At 39.7% G+C, this 17500-nt stretch overlaps 2 protein-coding genes across 3 annotated transcripts in view; one reads left to right on the top strand and one right to left on the bottom strand.

Annotated features, from left to right (window-relative positions):
• LOC123774450 (glucoside xylosyltransferase 1) overlaps positions 1–7110 on the bottom strand; it is a 7568-nt gene extending 458 nt beyond the window's left edge. Inside the window, exons 1-7 of one of the 2 annotated variants that reach the window (XM_045768788.1) lie at positions 7034–7110; positions 6486–6594; positions 5098–5163; positions 4601–4706; positions 3341–3680; positions 2591–2761; positions 1141–1302 (exon numbers count right to left, since the gene is read on the bottom strand). In XM_045768788.1, coding sequence (XP_045624744.1) covers positions 1141–1302; positions 2591–2761; positions 3341–3680; positions 4601–4706; positions 5098–5163; positions 6486–6594; positions 7034–7102 — 1023 coding nt within the window. In that variant the 5' untranslated portion in view covers positions 7103–7110. The remainder of the gene's footprint in view (positions 1–1140; positions 1303–2590; positions 2762–3340; positions 3681–4600; positions 4707–5097; positions 5164–6485; positions 6595–7033) is intronic. The other variant, XM_045768789.1, reaches the window with a different exon arrangement.
• Positions 7111–12293: 5183 nt separating this feature from the next.
• The window catches only part of LOC123774449 (nephrin), a 112744-nt gene continuing 107537 nt past the window's right edge, over positions 12294–17500 (top strand). Inside the window, exon 1 of the mRNA XM_069307960.1 lies at positions 12294–12764. Within this exon, the coding sequence (XP_069164061.1) occupies positions 12683–12764 (82 nt within the window). The 5' untranslated portion in view covers positions 12294–12682. The remainder of the gene's footprint in view (positions 12765–17500) is intronic.

Genomic DNA, 17500 nt, shown 5'->3' with positions numbered 1-17500 from the left:
CCTCTAATGCTTCTATACATTTATAGAAGCATTATAAATGCTTCTATCTTAACCAATCCACACACTAAAAGGTGAAGGGACGACGACCTTTCGGTCCGTCCTGGACCATTCTCAAGTCAATTGTAAGGACCATTCACAATCGACTTGAGAATGGTCCAGGACGGACCGAAACGTCGTCGTCCCTTCACCTTCTAGTGTGTGGTCTGGTCAACATACTTCAGCCACGTTATTGTGACTCATTGCCTGCAATGATTCTATGCATTTATCTATACGATCTACCGTTCAGAATGATGATTATCATACGTATGTTTAGTATTCACTTATTATCAGTTAATCAGAGAAATCACTACGCCAGGATCATGTCTCGTTTTAGTTTTCAACTCAATGAAAAGAATCTCAAGCCATACTAGACTTTAGTACTGCTATTAATAAGGGCGAAATCGTATATTTAATGGTATTGGGAATGGAATTGCCTGTCAGTATTGATCTGCTAAATCATCTCGTGGCTGATTACTCGGTTGATCACGTGATTGATCACGTGGATGCTGTGACAGATCGTTACGATGATAATTAATCAGAGATAGTTTAGTTCATCTTTAAAACTGATTTCTGGACCGGCTCGAAGTTCTGTTATAGTTAGATAATTATCACTAGTAAGCTCTAATCCATCGCGACTGTACAGCACTTGGAAGGGTGACGAGGATAAGGATTTAGGATAGTATGAAGGAAAGGAATGGTGCCCATCCACTTTGATGCACGGGGATTGAACGCAGACCTGCAAGAAGCGTATCACTATCATCCCCAGTGGTTCAGTTAAATATTCCACGAATATATTGAACAATTTTAGCATGTTTGCAATTGTGCACTCGTCAATTTTGAACCCCAAGACACGACTGCTGAAATGAGCAGTTAGGCCTATTGCAGTTGAGACGTGAACGAGTGCCTACTGACCAATTAGGTGGAAAAGGCTACTGTTGGTCTGGTCTCACCTAGGTATGGCACTGTAGGCCTGAACTCAACTGGGTATGGCACTGTAGGCCTGGACTCAACTGGGTATGGCACTCTAGGCCTGGACTCAATTGGGTATGGCAATGTTGACCTAGACTCAACTGGGTATGGCACCGTAGGCCTGGCACTCACCTGAAGCTGTCTCTCCTGGCCATTCATGAAGGTCATGGCGGCACCGTGGAGGAGTGCCACCCCTCTAGAAGCGGCACCTGGGCACTTGTTCCACCCCTCTGAACAAACCATCTGTCTGTAGTTCCATTCACATCCTAATTCGTACAGTCGATTTGACCTTTCCTGTGGAGGGCAGTGGTGGGGGTCAGATGGGTTGACAGCAAGGTAGGCGTAGGGTGGGTGTAAGGGAAGAAATAGGGAGTGTGGGGAAGAGGCAGGAAGGTTACAGGAAGGGTGTATAGGCAAGACAAAGGGAAGGTGTAATGAAGTTACAGAGTAGATTTCATATTGCTGGTAAATCCACATAATTTCAGGGACAGAAGGGTTGTATGATAGGTAAAGAATAAGTAGGATGATAGGAAGGTACACTAAGGGTGAACAGACAGCATAGGCCACTACAGGGAAGATATAGAGAGAATCAAGAAGCTATTTCCCCCTAACAGCATTTATTAACCATTATCTATTCTCTCATCTATTTCAATCTCGTGAATAACCAAGTATCCCCATAAGTCCTTTGAGCATCTTACTAGTGATGTACCGGTATCTGTTTGCATTTTGAGTAGATTGATTATACTTCTTCAACTCTCTCTGTTAGGATCTCCAGTTAATACTTCCAAGGAGATAGAAGCGGAAGTTATTGATGATTAGACAGCTAGTTAGGGAAGGGAAAGTTAGGGAAGGTCAAATCAGGGAAGAGAAATCAAGGGAGATATCAGCAGATCCCTTTAATGATCTCTTAAAAGCAGAAACAGTAGAACTTTCCAAAAAAGGGCAGAGAAGGGTATGCATGCTTTCACATTGGTCAGGCTGACCTGACCTCATATCTCCAGGCTGACCTGACCTTGTATATCAAGGCTGACCTGACCTTGTATCTCCAGGCTGACCTGACCTTGTATACCAAGGTTGAGCTGACCTTGTATCTCCAGACGATCCCATGAGAGAGATCAGTGGTGCGACACCTCTCTCCACTACACCAATCTATACCTCTGAAGTCCCCTATGTTCTACCTTAGCACCGGACACATATCTACACATAAACTGATCCCTGTCGCATCTCAAACGACATACGACGGTCGTAGTAGCCTCGCTAGACTGCCTACACCTTACTCTATCACAAGACAGGTAATATGATTGTGCTAGCTGCGTGCAAAAGTAGTTAGAGACAGTGCACGTGCATGCACAAGACGACTAACACACTCAATTGCTCTTAATGTACACAACCCTTTACCCACTCAAAGCAATAGGGATTCCACAGCTCTCACTATCTATATACTCCAAGGCTACTCGCGTAGAGAGTTGATAAGCCTTCAGGAACATATAGAATATAAAAAAGTGTGCGATAAGATAAGATAAGAGTAGAGGAGGCTTGAGTAACGGACCGGACGAAGGAGACGCAACAGCTAAATCCTTACCCTGCTGAAGATTATGTTCAGAATATCCTGATCGGCCAATTTCAGCATGCCCTTGTAGCGCCTGGTGACGTTCACGATGGTACTCAACCAGCCCAAAGGGAAGTGGTTCAGGCGGGTCAGGTTCATAAGGATGACCCCAGCGTTGACCCCACTGCTGCCGAAGGTGGGGAACTGGACCCCACGAAGGTAGAACATTAGTGGAGGCAAGAAGATATGGAGGGAGAGAGAGAGGAGGGGAAGTGAGGGATTGTGAGAAAGAAGGAGGTAGATAGGGAGGAAAATGGAGAAAGAGGGAGGTAGATCAAGAGGAAAATGGATAAAGAGGGAGGTAGATTGACAGGAAAAGGGAGAAAGGGAGAGAAAAAGGGAAGGAAAAGTGCTTTACTACTATCACTAAGTACAACTCATACGGTACTGTATGTACATTTTCTTCACTTATTAACAAATTCTTATCTCTGAATACACCTATTCTTTCCATGCAAGGGTCTTGAACCTCTTATATTCATGCCTTAGATGCCAAGACATTACTTATTTTCCATATCCAGTTGGCAAAAAATCCTCAGGAACAACATAGATACACTATCGACAAGCCGCCGGGTTTCTGTCCCCGTTGAGGCCATTAGAGAGACAATAGCCTTCAGGTAAACAATGAACTCCCCCCCCCCTCCCCTTCTCTATCTAAGCATATTTCTATTTCGTTTATTGGGTATTTTTCCTCGAAAAAAATTACCAGGGAGGAAAATAAAGTACCTTTTTGAAACCTGGTCCATACATGTAGAGGCATGGCGATATTCCCACACTATGGCGCTCCTCGAAGTTCTGAAACTCCTTCCATAAATCCTCCGGAGGCTGCATAAAAAGGAGATCCGTATCTAGGAAGATGAGAGCATCTTTCTGCGGGAAAATCTGTGGTAAGAAAAGCCTTTCTGTGGCGCATGGTCGAAACATGTCCCGCATTTCCTCCGTCTTTGGAGGGTAGAAGACCCGGGTGTTATCGAAGATGAGGCGAGAACGGTATGCCTCAGGCCAGGATCTGGTGACGTTGATGATATCGTGGTACATCTCGGTGGTGTCAGTGATGATGTTGAATCTGATGAGTGGTGAGAGAGAGGGAGGGAACAGGTGTGACAAACTCATACACACACACACACACACACACCAGGCTACGAGAGGGCCTCGTAGCCTGGTGGATAGCGCGCAGACTCGTAATTCTGAGGCGCGGATTCGATTCCCGCACGAGGCAGAAACAAATGGGCAAAATTTCTTTCACCCTGAATGCCCCCTGTTACCTAGCAGTAAATAGGTACCTGGGAGTTAGTCAGCTGTCATGGGCTGCTTCCTTGTGTGTGTGTGTGTGGTGTGGAGAAAAAAAAAGTAGTAAACAGTTGATTGACAGTTGAGAGGCGGGCCGAAAGAGCAAAGCTCAACCCCCGCAAACACAACTAGGTGAATACACACACACACACACACACACACACACACACACACACACACACACACACACACACACACACAGACACACACACAGACACACACACAGACACACACACACACACACACACACACACACACACACACACACACACACACTCACACACACACACACACACACACACACACACTCACACACACACACACACACACACACACACACACACACACACACACACGCACACACACACACACACTCACACACACACACACACACACACACACACACACACACACACACACACACACACACACACACACACACACGCACACACACACACACACTCACACACACACACACACACACACACACACACACACACACACACACACACACACACACACACCAATGACCACCTGACATCCAGTCACCTAACCCTTCAAATTTCCGGTGACCTCGTGACATCAGTCATTTGACCCTTTGACCTTCATAAGGTAGTAGAGCTTCGTAATTACTGTCTCAAATCCCATGTTCTTGAAGACATTTTAATAGTTAATAGGGAAATTAGGTAGGTATACTTAAGGGTAGTGGAGGTAAGTGCCGCGGCTGACTTAAGCAGGACGCTGATCTGTCGCAGGTGACGGGTTAAGTTCACTTCCAGAATCCCAAGATTGTTCGAAGATGCTGCAATACGTGAGATCTGGTAAGTCGGATTGTTACTTATTGAATAAAGGCAATTCCTACTGATGCTACTAAATAAATAGGCCTCTAGGAATAGGTTTCAGCTGAGTTGAGGTAGGATTACAGCTCTTGCTTGCATTTTCACCAAGTTCCTTATAAGATAATTCCTTTATGATAGTTCCCTAAGTGATACTTTCAAAGTAATTTCTCATGAAATATGTGTTTTAAGGAGCAGGCTTGAGATGAGCTTAGGTAGGATAACAGGTCTTAGTATTAACTTAAAAGAGAGAGAGAAAGAGAGAGAGAGAGAGAGAGAGAGAGAGAGAGAGAGAGAGAGAGAGAGAGAGAGAGAGAGAGAGAGAGAGAGAGAGAGAGAGAGAGAGACTTGGATTACCTTCGCAAAAGATGATGACAAATTCTGCTTTCGGAGTTGTTTCGTTGTCTAAACCATTAATTAACCCTGAAAATTGTAATCAGAAATTATAAATTTAAATACACAAATATGAATACATTTTTCGTTATGTATTTTTATATAAAATAAATGAAAATGTCTGTCTATGTGTGTATCTGTCTGAGGCCAGACACTTGGGTTTAATTGGATTTTTTTCCAAGTAATTGCTAAGGGGTACATGCCTAACATGGACGGGTCGCGGGTCACTTGCCATGAGTACAACACTTTCATGAGTGAGAAAATCCACTAACGATATGAGGGGGTCACGAACCCACGAACACGACATTGCCAAGTCGCATATTCTACCACTAAACCACCGTTATTTCTTAAAGCCATAAAACCGATTTTCTACTGAAATTGCAGGAAGTCTGGGAGTTGAGATGTGAGGTTGATCACATCTTAACTTCCATACAAAAGATGTATTTTATACATAAGTAGATCAAACGATGATCTGTATATAAGTTAAATATATGTTATATTATTATAGACCTCGATTTACCAAAGCCAGGGTTGAGATATTTTTAATACAGTAGTGTATATTTCAGTAATTGTATTATTAAATGCGTATTTTTTAACCAGAATATCAGTTTGGAGATTAATTTCATCCAGGTGAAACTCGATAGATATTCCATTACGTAAATTACGAAACCTGTGAAAAGGAAAAACAAGAATTGATAGTTCACCACTAAATCAGGGATCTGGTGATCATGTCCTAGCATTTTGTAATAGTGTCACCCACCTGATTATGGCCAAACCTGTTTGACCACCCCCACGTCCCTGAGTCTACCTTGCCTTATGGTTTATATACCTACATGGGGCTCCTATGTGAAGGTATATGTATGTCTCTCCCTGGGGACACACCCTGAGTTTCTCCAAGGAGAAGGGACCTCAACACACTATTCTATCATCACCCTCACAAACATTTCGTAAAAAAGTGACTCAACTCCTAATTGTATTTTGTATTTTGTGTATTATCGGAAACTGTATGTGCTGATCACACCAAAATTTAAAAATATATATATATTATCATATTACTTACCCATTAAACTCAAAAAACTTTGATTACAGTTCCCCTTAGATGTTATGGATTGTGTTCATGAAACGATGTTCTGAAATGTTCTTTCTTGTGTTATAGATTAGTGATATTACTGTGAATGAGTTCGTAGAGCACTAAGAATAACTTCAAAGTCAAATGAGAATGACTTGGAAGTTAATTGGGAATGACTTCGATGGTAACTGAGCTGAGCTCGAAGTTAGCTGAGAATGACTTCGAAAGTTGACTGAGAACGTCTTAGAAGCTCTCTTCACCATCCTAGTGACTCCGATCTTACCATCAAGTGTCGTGTAGAGTCCATCGTTCCCTGTGAAGCGGCTGCACAGGATAATAGTGATTGCAACTGCCCCCATGAAGAGTATGATTGCAATTCTTCTCCACCTCATCTACAGAAAACAGCAACAAAGTCACTGTTAAGTTGTAACCTCATCTTTATTCACCCTGTTAAGTTCCTGTTAATATTAACAGGTTAATTGACTGTTAGGGTCGACCGTGACTTTTACTCTGTCTTAAGTAATTAATTGTTTTAGTTCCAACTTTGATATTATCACAACATTAGAATTTAAGATAAATTTTTTAGATTTTTAAAATCTATAAACATATATATATATATATATATATATATATATATATATATATATATATATATATATATATATATATATATATATATATATATATATATATATATATATATATATATATATACGCCACATGAACGCATGTTCATGTTAGAACGTGCGTTCTAAAATTTCGATTTGACTTTGACTAAATTTGTCTACCACACACATATATTACCTCCATTGCAGCTACCACAATGCTTACCTCTACCACAACAACCACAATTCCTACCACCACCAGCACGCTCGATTGTCGTAGAGACACTACTCTCATCGAATGACAGGTTGATATAATCTTTACCTAACTGATAGCACAAAGATAACACGTGATATGTGTTCTCAATGCTATTTTTTATCCATTTGTCAGAGATATTCCCGCGCGGGCCTTATCTTCCGATGATTTCGGGGCTTAGCGTCCCTGCGGCCCGGTCCTCGACCAGGCCTCAAGGCGATGTGCCAATCATTTCATTAATACTTCAGTGGTGAAGGAGCTTTTACAACTCGTATGTATATATACCAATCATATATACTGATATATGTATGTCTTGCAAGATTTGAGATGCAGTTTACAGCGACCAATAGTGAAAATCCTTGCCCAATCGTGTCAGTCACTATAAGTGCAATGTAAGGTATTGGGATGGTATCTAATGTCTGGTTCATTTACCTTCGAGATTTTGACTATCTATTGGGAAAGAGTAATGCTAAAGTCTTGGCCAAAATTAATGACAGAAATATAATTTAATCAGATGTAATTACATATAGTAATAAAATTATTAATAAAATTACAGGTTTGTTTAAAAATCGATAAATTTTGTTTAGTAAAATAACTTTAAATATGTTGAATAAGGGTTATCAGTTCTCACGCCTCTAATTGTGTTCCTAATCAGTCATTGTATTCCATTCGTATCAAATTGACTCACAGAGGTTTGCTTTAATTATTTAATTATCTGTCTGCATTATTTAAAAAAAAAGATATATTGAATAAATTCTTATATTTGGGTCTTTGGTTTATTACGAAATTTCTTCTGATTCTTCGTTTCATTTTTATCTCTGTCTTATCTTTTGTCTATGTTTTCTGTCTAGTTGGGGGCTAATGGCTTCGTCTCCCCCAAGTCCTTGTTAACACACGACCAAACTACGACGTTGCTACAACATTCGAACAAGTTTTACCACCTAACAAGTTGTAACAACTAATATACAAAGTTGTAACAAGGCCCTAATACGTCATTAAAACGTTATAACAAGATGTAACAACTTTATTACAACTTGTAACAAGGGAATCATAGGGAATGTTAAGTTGTGTGTTTACAGGTCAATGACCTTTAATGAAACAAATCACTAACTACTGATTTGTATTTCCTTTTGGTTATCTATGCATATATATATATATATATATATATATATATATATATATATATATATATATATATATATATATATATATATATATATATATATATATAGACAGAGGGCAGACGCCTATGGCTATCCTCTCTAAAATTTGAAGGGGGAAGGGTCTGAGGTATGGGACATAGTCTGGATTGGGGGTAGGCCTAAGTTACATAATTTATGAAATACTAATAACTATCCACAAATCCATGCAATTTCCATGGAGTTACGTTTGAAATCTGGTTTGTGGTTAATGTAGAGTTGCCCAATGAAGGGAAAAAATTAAATAGAATAGAGAAAGCAAAGCATTTGAGGCTTATCCATTTTCTTCAATGTTTCTTGAGAGGAAAAGCAGTTTGGAAAGGTGTGGAGGGAGGGAAGTGAGGAAGAGTGGGGGGAGACAGAGATAGCTAGATAGCTCCCTGTCTCTGTCTAACTCTACATTTGACGAGGTAGAATCATCCTCATGGATATAGAATCAACCCTACGACACTTCCCATACAATCACCAGTCATCCTGCAAAGTTTTGTTAAGAAACCCCTCAAACAACTAATGCCCCTTACTTTGAACAAACAATTAAACATTCTCTAATATAAATATAGATAAAACTATCTCTATATCTTTTATTCTCGAGTAAGTGGAGAGGAAAAAGCGATCAGACGATATCACTGGAAAAAAAGCCAGTGTGATATATAACCGGAAAGTCTTGGGAGTTTTCTCTCAACTTTAGAATGATTAAAAATTATCGTCCTCCACTTTGGGACAAATGGGTCGCTCCTCGCATTTGTATGCCAGCATTATCTCTCCTGCTGTCCACTTACTGTTTTTTTTCTCTCTCGCTCCATTTAGAGACATGGAGGGAAAGTCTATTTCAGTGAACACTGTCTAGGACCATCAAAGAGAGAGAGACAGAGAGAGAGAGAGAGAGAGAGATAGTCAGACAGACTAACTTCTCTGCCTCACTACACTATATAAAGATATTACTGCTGGTACAAAAATAACCACAATGCAGTTCCATGGTTCAAGAGAGAGCACAAAGCAAGGTGATATTTAAATCATGTTCTACTTTTAGGCTTTCCAAGGCGTCCAAAAGTGGAAATGAAGAAGCTCCTTGCTCTTGGTCAGACCCTGAAAACCTTTTTTTGACTCTCGTGTCTAAAATATTTCGTAAGAAGAGAAGCTTTTGACCTCTGACTCTTTGAGCTCTGTGGGGTCACAACTTGACCCTGTACCTCCTGCAGAATGGGGGGGGGGACAATGTGCCCTGGGCCAGAATTCAGCCACTATTTACGAAACCTGTACATCTTACACTCAATTTGTTGACATATTGAGTTTATGAGCAGCGAAACACTACAACATTATGTATAATAACAACAATTGGGTTATGACACACACAGAAATCACAATAGTTTGATATATCAAATGAACAAATTCACAAGAGCCGTGATGAGGGTTCGATGATTAATAACACACCAGGTTACAATTCTTTTTACCATGTTGTGGCGCAGCCGACTAAGACGCATCTGGGATCATCCCGAACGTAGGTTCGAATCCTCATCACGGCCCTTGTGGATTTGCTCATTGGTTTGTGAAGTTTTCAAACTCATAAACGTGTTAAATAAATGTTGACAAATGTTAAAATGTTTAAGAAAAATGTATAAGACATTAACAAGTAAATATTCTTAATTAACTAAAGATATTACCTTTTAAAATTAAATTAAATTAAATTTTAATTAAATTTAAATTAATTTAAATTAAAATTAAATTAAAGATATATCTTTTCTCTTCACTTACGTGAAAAATATCTAATGCTAATTCTTTTTTATAATTAATTCATTGATTTTTTAAATTAATTAATAAATTGATGCCTCAACTCGAGTCTAATGTTAATACTTTCTTTCCGACAGTGAAAGCAGCGAAGAACATTCGAGGACAGTGAAAGCAATGAAGAACAGCCGAGGATAGTGAAAGCAGTGACCACGTCAAGGAAGTAACGACAGTGACAGGATTACGTCACTTAACTACAGTGCCAATGATATCAGTGACAATTATGATATCATTGAAATAGCGACAGTGACGGTGATGACATCATGGAAGTAACCACAGTGACTAATTCACAGTAATCTCGTAACGGTGACAACGGTACAGTGAAGACTTTGATACGCTGAAGATCAGGATGCATAGAAGCTCAGTAGGATACAGTGAATATAATAGCACAATGAAAGCACAGTTTAGTGAAGCTGGTGATACAATGAAAGCTCAGTGCAATGAAACTGGTTGTACAATAGAAGCAAGTGATCAAACAGAGGCTATGGTACAATGAAAGCAATTACAATGATACAATTAAGGTACATTACATCAAGATGGCACAATGAAAACATTGGTGGTCAACTTAATTCGAAAATGTACAATGAAACCATTAATTTAACAAATTACAGTCGTACAATGAACAAGTGTGTTCACGAAAATCATATCCTAACTCCCAATCAAATTATTAACACAGCATAGGACAGTATAATCTTGAGGTTATCTTGAGATGATTTCGGGGCTTTAGTGTCCCCGCGGCCCGGTCCTCGACCAGGCCTCCACCCCCAGGAAGCAGCCCGTGACAGCTGACTAACACCCAGGTACCTATTTACTGCTAGGTAACAGGGGCATTCAGGGTGAAAGAAACTTTGCCCATTTGTTTCTGCCTCGTGCGGGAATCGAACCCGCGCCACAGAATTACGAGTCCTGCGCACTATCCACCAGGCTACGAGGCCCCTATAAGCAACATGTAGTTACACTACGAACTATGTAAACAACTAATTATGGTGATTAGACTGTCCTCGTTCTTCGACCTGGGTGAAACTATTGAAACCTTACCATGATATATATATATGGCTCATAAACCATCTTTTTCTTTACTTTCCGAAAATAATATTTTTCAAAATGTAAATCATCTGTGGGCAAATAAAAAAATGCTGCTTCTGAGTTATGTTAATTAAATTTGGAATTTAAACTTCAATAATATATGAAACTAGCACACATATATATATATATTTTTAAAGTGGTTTAAGAGTAATATCATAATATTTTAATCTGAAACAATATTAATTTTTTTAGGATTTCTAATAAGAAATATCTTAACATCTCAAACTTACATATTATTTATTTAAAAATATATATAATGAGATATATCTTAACATCTCAATCTTACCTAACATATATTTAAGAAAAAATATATTGATATATGTTTTATAATCTCAAATTTACACAATATTAAAAAGAGTTAATGATCTCTGATGAATTCAATATCATATTGAATGCAGTAAAGCAGATAGTTTGGTACTTAATGTGGAATACATTAAATTTAGTGTTTAAAAATAACGCAATGGTTCCATCAAATGAAAGAAGTGGATCCACAAGATGAAATCATTAGAGCCATGAGAAGAAAGCAGTCGTATCATACAACGAAAGAAGTAGAACCATGACATGAGTATAGCAGTAAAGGAAGCCATATATGTAGAAAATGAAAGCTGCAGTGTCGTAAATTCGGTTATGACAATGAATGAAAAAAGAATGAAAAAAGACCACGAAGGAAGGAAGCCCTTCCCTGATTCCTAATGAGAAAAATATTTTACCATAAAATCTTTTTCGGTGAATGTAGTATATATATATTGCAAAAAATGAATTCATTTCAAAGAATGAACCATTAAGAATGAAGGCATGAATCCTCTTTGTATCACCATATTGACAAAAACAATACCTCGGTGAATGTGAATGCAGTGAATGAAGTGCTTCGGAGAAAGCAATAGCACATTGAATGTTGTGATACAGTGAAAGATGGTGGAACAGTGAAACCCAAAGTACAGAGAAGTCAGGGGGTACAATTAAGGTGTTTGTTAGTGAAAGAAGTGGAATAATGAATGCTCTAATAGTTCCGACACTAGTCTACTGAAAGCAGTGATTCAATGAAAGCAGCGAGATACATTTTATTAAGGAGCAAGATAGCAATGGGAGTATTGCAGTGAAAGAAGTGGTAGAATGAAGGCAGTGATGCTTTGAATTCAGTGTTACAGTGAAAGCAGTGATTCTTTGCACTCGGTGTTACAGTGAAGGCAGTGGTACAGTGAAAACTAACACGAACTTCATGAAACCGCCCTTACTGAGAATTGCATTACTCCTGTCAGTGTCTCACTCTATGTTACGGTGAAATATATGTTTGACGTCACTGTTAATACGTACTGTGTACAGTGAAGGACCTGTAGAACACCTTAATTAACGAAATAATGCAAAATCTTTCGTTGCAAATTGCAAACACTCAACACTATTCAAGATATTCTAACCACTGCTTTTCGTGATTAGCGTAATAGCTTTCGCGTACCATGGAGTGAAAGTGTGGAGTGAATTGAGTGAAACGTTCTGGGAGTGAAAGCCTGAAACATCGTTATCAGCTGTGGGCCAATAGGATAACAGCATTGCCATGACGTCATTCGTAACAGCGGCTGCTTCGCCAATGAGGATTCTCTACGTATCTTCAGTTTTTATTTCCTTCCTACGTTCAGGTGAGCTAAAATGTTTGTAATGTAATTTAAAGTCTTACATTTACACTTTTAATCTGTATGAAAACAAATTCAGACTTTTATTCAGTGAGGGTTTTTCCTGTTTCAATATCTCCATGAACTCCCTCAAAAGATAACACCATGAAATATCTTGATGCAATATGTTATGATGTTTCAGAATAAGATATCATGAAAGAGATGTTTCAGGATAACAGCTCCATCATTAGTACTTGGAGTGACTGGAAAAAGTTATCTAGAGTTTAAAATCTAGATTCTCTAATCATTTCTGAACATCAAAGTACACCTTCTTCTATCTTCTATCTAGACTTCACCATTAATGTTTCATTGCATCGAATGGTGATTCACGAAAGCCTAACTGTTGAGCAATGCAATTAAGGTATATTAAATCAAATTGGCACAATGAAATCAGTGGTCAAATCACTGTTGACTTGTTCTGTATAAAGCCACTTAAATTTTAATGTACAAATCCACAAGGGCCGTGACGAGGATTCGAACCTACGTCCGAGAGCATCCCAGACGCTGGCTTAATTGTAATTTGAGTGTAGTGTTATTTAAATTTCATTTCAAAGTTACTTAAATTTCAAGGGAGCCGGTCGGCCGAGCGGACAGCACGCGGGACTTGTGATCCTGTGGTCCTGGGTCAATCCCAGGCGCCGGCGAGAAACAATGGGCAGAGTTTCTTTCACCCTACGCCCCTGTTATCTAGCCGTAAAATAGGTACCTGGGTGTTAGTCAGCTGTCATGGGCTGCTTCCTGGGGGTGGAGGCCTGGTCGCGGACCGGGCCGCGGGGACACTAAAAGCCCCGAAATCATCTCAAGATAACCTCAAGATAACCTCACCCATATACTTATTCAGTCTATTTTTGAAAAGCATTAATTTATTTGTCTCAATAATGCTAGCGAGCAAACCTATTCCAGTCAGTTACTTCTCTACTTCTAAGATAGTACTGCCCTATTTCCTTAGGGTCGTAGTTAGGGAGGGTCGTTTGAGCCCCAGTTTTTGACTGTTCGCCCCTGTTCACCCAGCTGTAATTGGGTACCTGGTTGTTAAGAGATTGTGAGATTGTGTTCCAAAGAGATTGTGAGATTGTGTTCCAGTAAAACTGATGAGGGAGATTTACTCTGAGCTATGGGAAGGGAAATGCTTTAAATCTGCTAGCAGGAGTCAGCAGTCGTCTGCTCCTGTACCCACCTGTGTAAAGAAAATATATTTATTATATATGAAATTCTCTTGTTAGAGAACAAATTCTGCTATTTTGTAGTATAATAGTCTTCGTTTGCGACGAATAACTGAGAGTCCGGGTTCGACTCCCAGGTGGAACGAAAATAATTACGAATGTAGGCGAGGAGTCACAATAACGTGGCTGAAGTATGTTGACCAGACCACACACTAGAAAGTGAAGGGACGACGACGTTTCGGTCCGTCCTGGACCATTCTCAAGTCGATTGGGAACTTGAGAATGGTCCAGGACGGACCGAAACGTCGTCGTCCCGTCACTTTCTAGTGTGTGATTTACTCAACATAATTACTAATGTTTCCTTCTACCTCATGCCTCTGTTTACCCAGTGACCTACACAGCTGTTGTGGGCTGCACCATGGCGAGGGCTAATCGTTAACTTAGATGGAACCCCATAAGCCTAACAGGTTTCCTCGACAACTCTAACAAGCTTCTTCGATTAGTCTAATTGGCTCTCTGAGAATGGAAACCATATTAAATTACTTCTTCCAAGCGTAAATAATTCCCCTATTTTGGCCCGGAAATTTGGACTTTCTAGACTATTATTTGTGAAATTGGTAATTTGTAATTTTTTTTAATAGATAACAATTATTTTGTAACTATTCGGCTTTTATTTGTTAACTAATTGGCTAAAATTTTGTAACTATATGCTATTATTTTTTTTTAACTAGTTGCCAATTATTTTGTAACTAGCTGGCTATTATTATGTCATTAATTGACTATTAATATTTTTTAACTAGTTAGCTATTATTTTTAACATTATTATTTTTATACTTGTTAACTATTATTTTGTAACTAGCCAATTTTTTCTGTCTCGATTTATATGCTGTCCAACTACTTGGACTTCCTGCCATTGGACTTTTTGCTATTAGACTTTTTGATATAGGACTTTTTGCTATTGGACTTTATGATATAGGAGTTTTTGCTATTGGACTTTTTGCTTTTGGACTTTTTGCTACTGGACTTTTTGCTTTTGGACTTTTTGCTATTGGACTTCCTGCCATTGGACCTGTTGCTATTGGATTTCTGTTCTTGCTGCACATTAACGACCCGTCTTGATCTCACTGAATCATACGATATCAGCATTCTTCATATCACCTAATATTGCAATTAAAATCTTGCGCAATCTTACACTATCTGTGTCCAGGACCCAGCTAGATCTTGCATATCATTAAGATATCATACTGTGCTGTATCTTTTGTAATTTTACGATATCAGATTTCGTATGTTCCTAGTACTGTTGGATCTCACGGAATTTTTTACGATATCAATATTCGTTTAATTGCGGTCGTATGTAATCTTGCGCTATCTTATATCATTATCTTGCGTAATCTTATATCATTAGATCACTGATGGAGGGAGCCGGTCGGCCGAGTGGACAGCACGCTGGACTTGTGATCCTGTGGTCCTGGGTTCAATCCCAGGCGCCGGCGAGAAACAATGGGCAGAGTTTCTTTCACCCTATGCCCCTGTTACCTAGCAGTAAAATAGGTACCTGGGTGTTAGTCAGCTGTCACGGGCTGCTTCCTGGGGGTGGAGGCCTAGTCGAGGACCGGACCGCGGGGACACTAAAAAAGCCCCGAAATCATCTCAAGATAACCTCTAGATGGATCGTGCGTATAATTACGATATTAACGAAATGGTTAACGATTCTGCGCTTGCAATTTCACTAATTTCATCCTAATTACTCGCCTGGTTAACTTCTGCCCAATAGTGCTGTTGAAGCCGTTCGGTTACCTGCGTCTCGAAGGTGAAATCCAAATTCAATTTGTTCGAATTTGATTCCGGAAGAAATATTTTTGGATGTTTTATTGTTGAATTCAATCACCCAACCAGAGTTCGAATCCCCGTAGCCTGGGACCACCCCCTGGCGTACAGTATTCTTAATATACGTTCCAGTCTTATACCAATAACGTAATAATTGTCTACTAATTACCGGGTTAACTACCCAATAATGCGCAACTCAGACATTTCATTATAATTTCAATTATTAATTACCTAAGTAGATGCCGCAGTGCTTAAACGACTTTTATGATTTCCTATTATGTGGAATTTATGTATTTATTATATATATGTAAAATTGAATTCGCAAATGCAATGCTTTGAGGTTTAAGAGAGACGACAGGGATTCAAATCACTTGAATTTTAGATTTTCGCGAACTACTGGCACGGAATGGTTAGTAAAAGTCTTCAGAATAATAAGTTAGAGGGTTTCAGACTATCCACCCTGTTGTGGGTCCGTGGAATAAGTATTATACACATGTGTATAACCGGTATACATACTATATATACATGTATAGATATATACATAGCAATTATGCATTTATCTTCACACACACACACACACACACACACACACACACACACACACACACACACACACACACACACACACACACATTGACAGGGGCTATCCTGGGCAGGGCGAGACAGCTAGGCGCGTCTCCTTGCACCCGTTGCCTCTGTTCACCTAGCAGTAATTAGGAACTTGGTTGTTAGTCGACTGTTGTTGGTCGCTTTCTGAGGAATGGTCAAATACCGTTCATATTCGAGAGATCTTCAAATTTCCCACAAAACATGGAACCTACCTACCTACACAGTGAATATAAAAACTGCCTTTAGTGGTTGATATCAGCAATAATTCGTACCAAACAGCTGGGAAAAGCAAGGCAATAATTCCTTATATGAGAGTAATAACCCAACATTACAGGTCTGCTTGACAGCTGTGTACTGCAATATGCCAACACCCACAAGCTGTTCGGTCCGAGATGGTAGCCGTGTTCAGGCATAACAAGTGAGGTGACTGGTTGTAAAACCCAGCGGAAGTATGTGTAAGAGTGCTATCAAGGGGCGAGACTGAGTTGAAAGATAAGAAAGTTGATAAGATAGGATAAGATAAGATAAGATAAGATAAGAGTTGAAAGACTTAAGGAAAGTCCTGGAGTGCTTCTGTTGCCTCCTGCAGAAGTGATGTTATTCCACAACCTGATAGAAGGACCTAAAGGAAGGACTATTTCACCACTGACAGGGGCTACTAGGAAGACTGTTCTCTACCGTTGACAGGGGCTACTAGGAAGACTGTTCTCTACCACTGACAGGGGCTACCAGGAAGACTGTTCTCTACCACTGACAGGGGCTACTAGGAAGACTGTTCTCTACCGCTGACAGGGGCTACTAGGAATACTGTTCTCTACCACTGACAGGGGCTACTAGGAAGACTGTTCTCTACCGCTGACAGGGGCTACTAGGAAGACTGTTCTCTACCGCTGACAGGGGCTACTAGAAATACTGTTCTCTACCACTGACAGGGGCTACTAGGAAGACTGATCTCTACCGCTGACAGGGGCTACTAGGAAGACTGTTCTCTACCACTGACAGGGGCTACTAGGAAGACTGTTCTCTACCACTGACAGGGGCTACTAGGAAGACTGTTCTCTACCACTGACAGGGGCTACTAGGAAGACTGTTCTCTACCACTGA

The sequence above is a fragment of the Procambarus clarkii genome, chromosome 61 (genome assembly GCF_040958095.1).
Source record: "Procambarus clarkii isolate CNS0578487 chromosome 61, FALCON_Pclarkii_2.0, whole genome shotgun sequence".
Lineage (NCBI taxonomy): Eukaryota > Metazoa > Arthropoda > Malacostraca > Decapoda > Cambaridae > Procambarus > Procambarus clarkii.
Note: the sequence above shows the minus strand (reverse complement) of the source record. Positions and strands in the feature narration are given on the sequence as shown.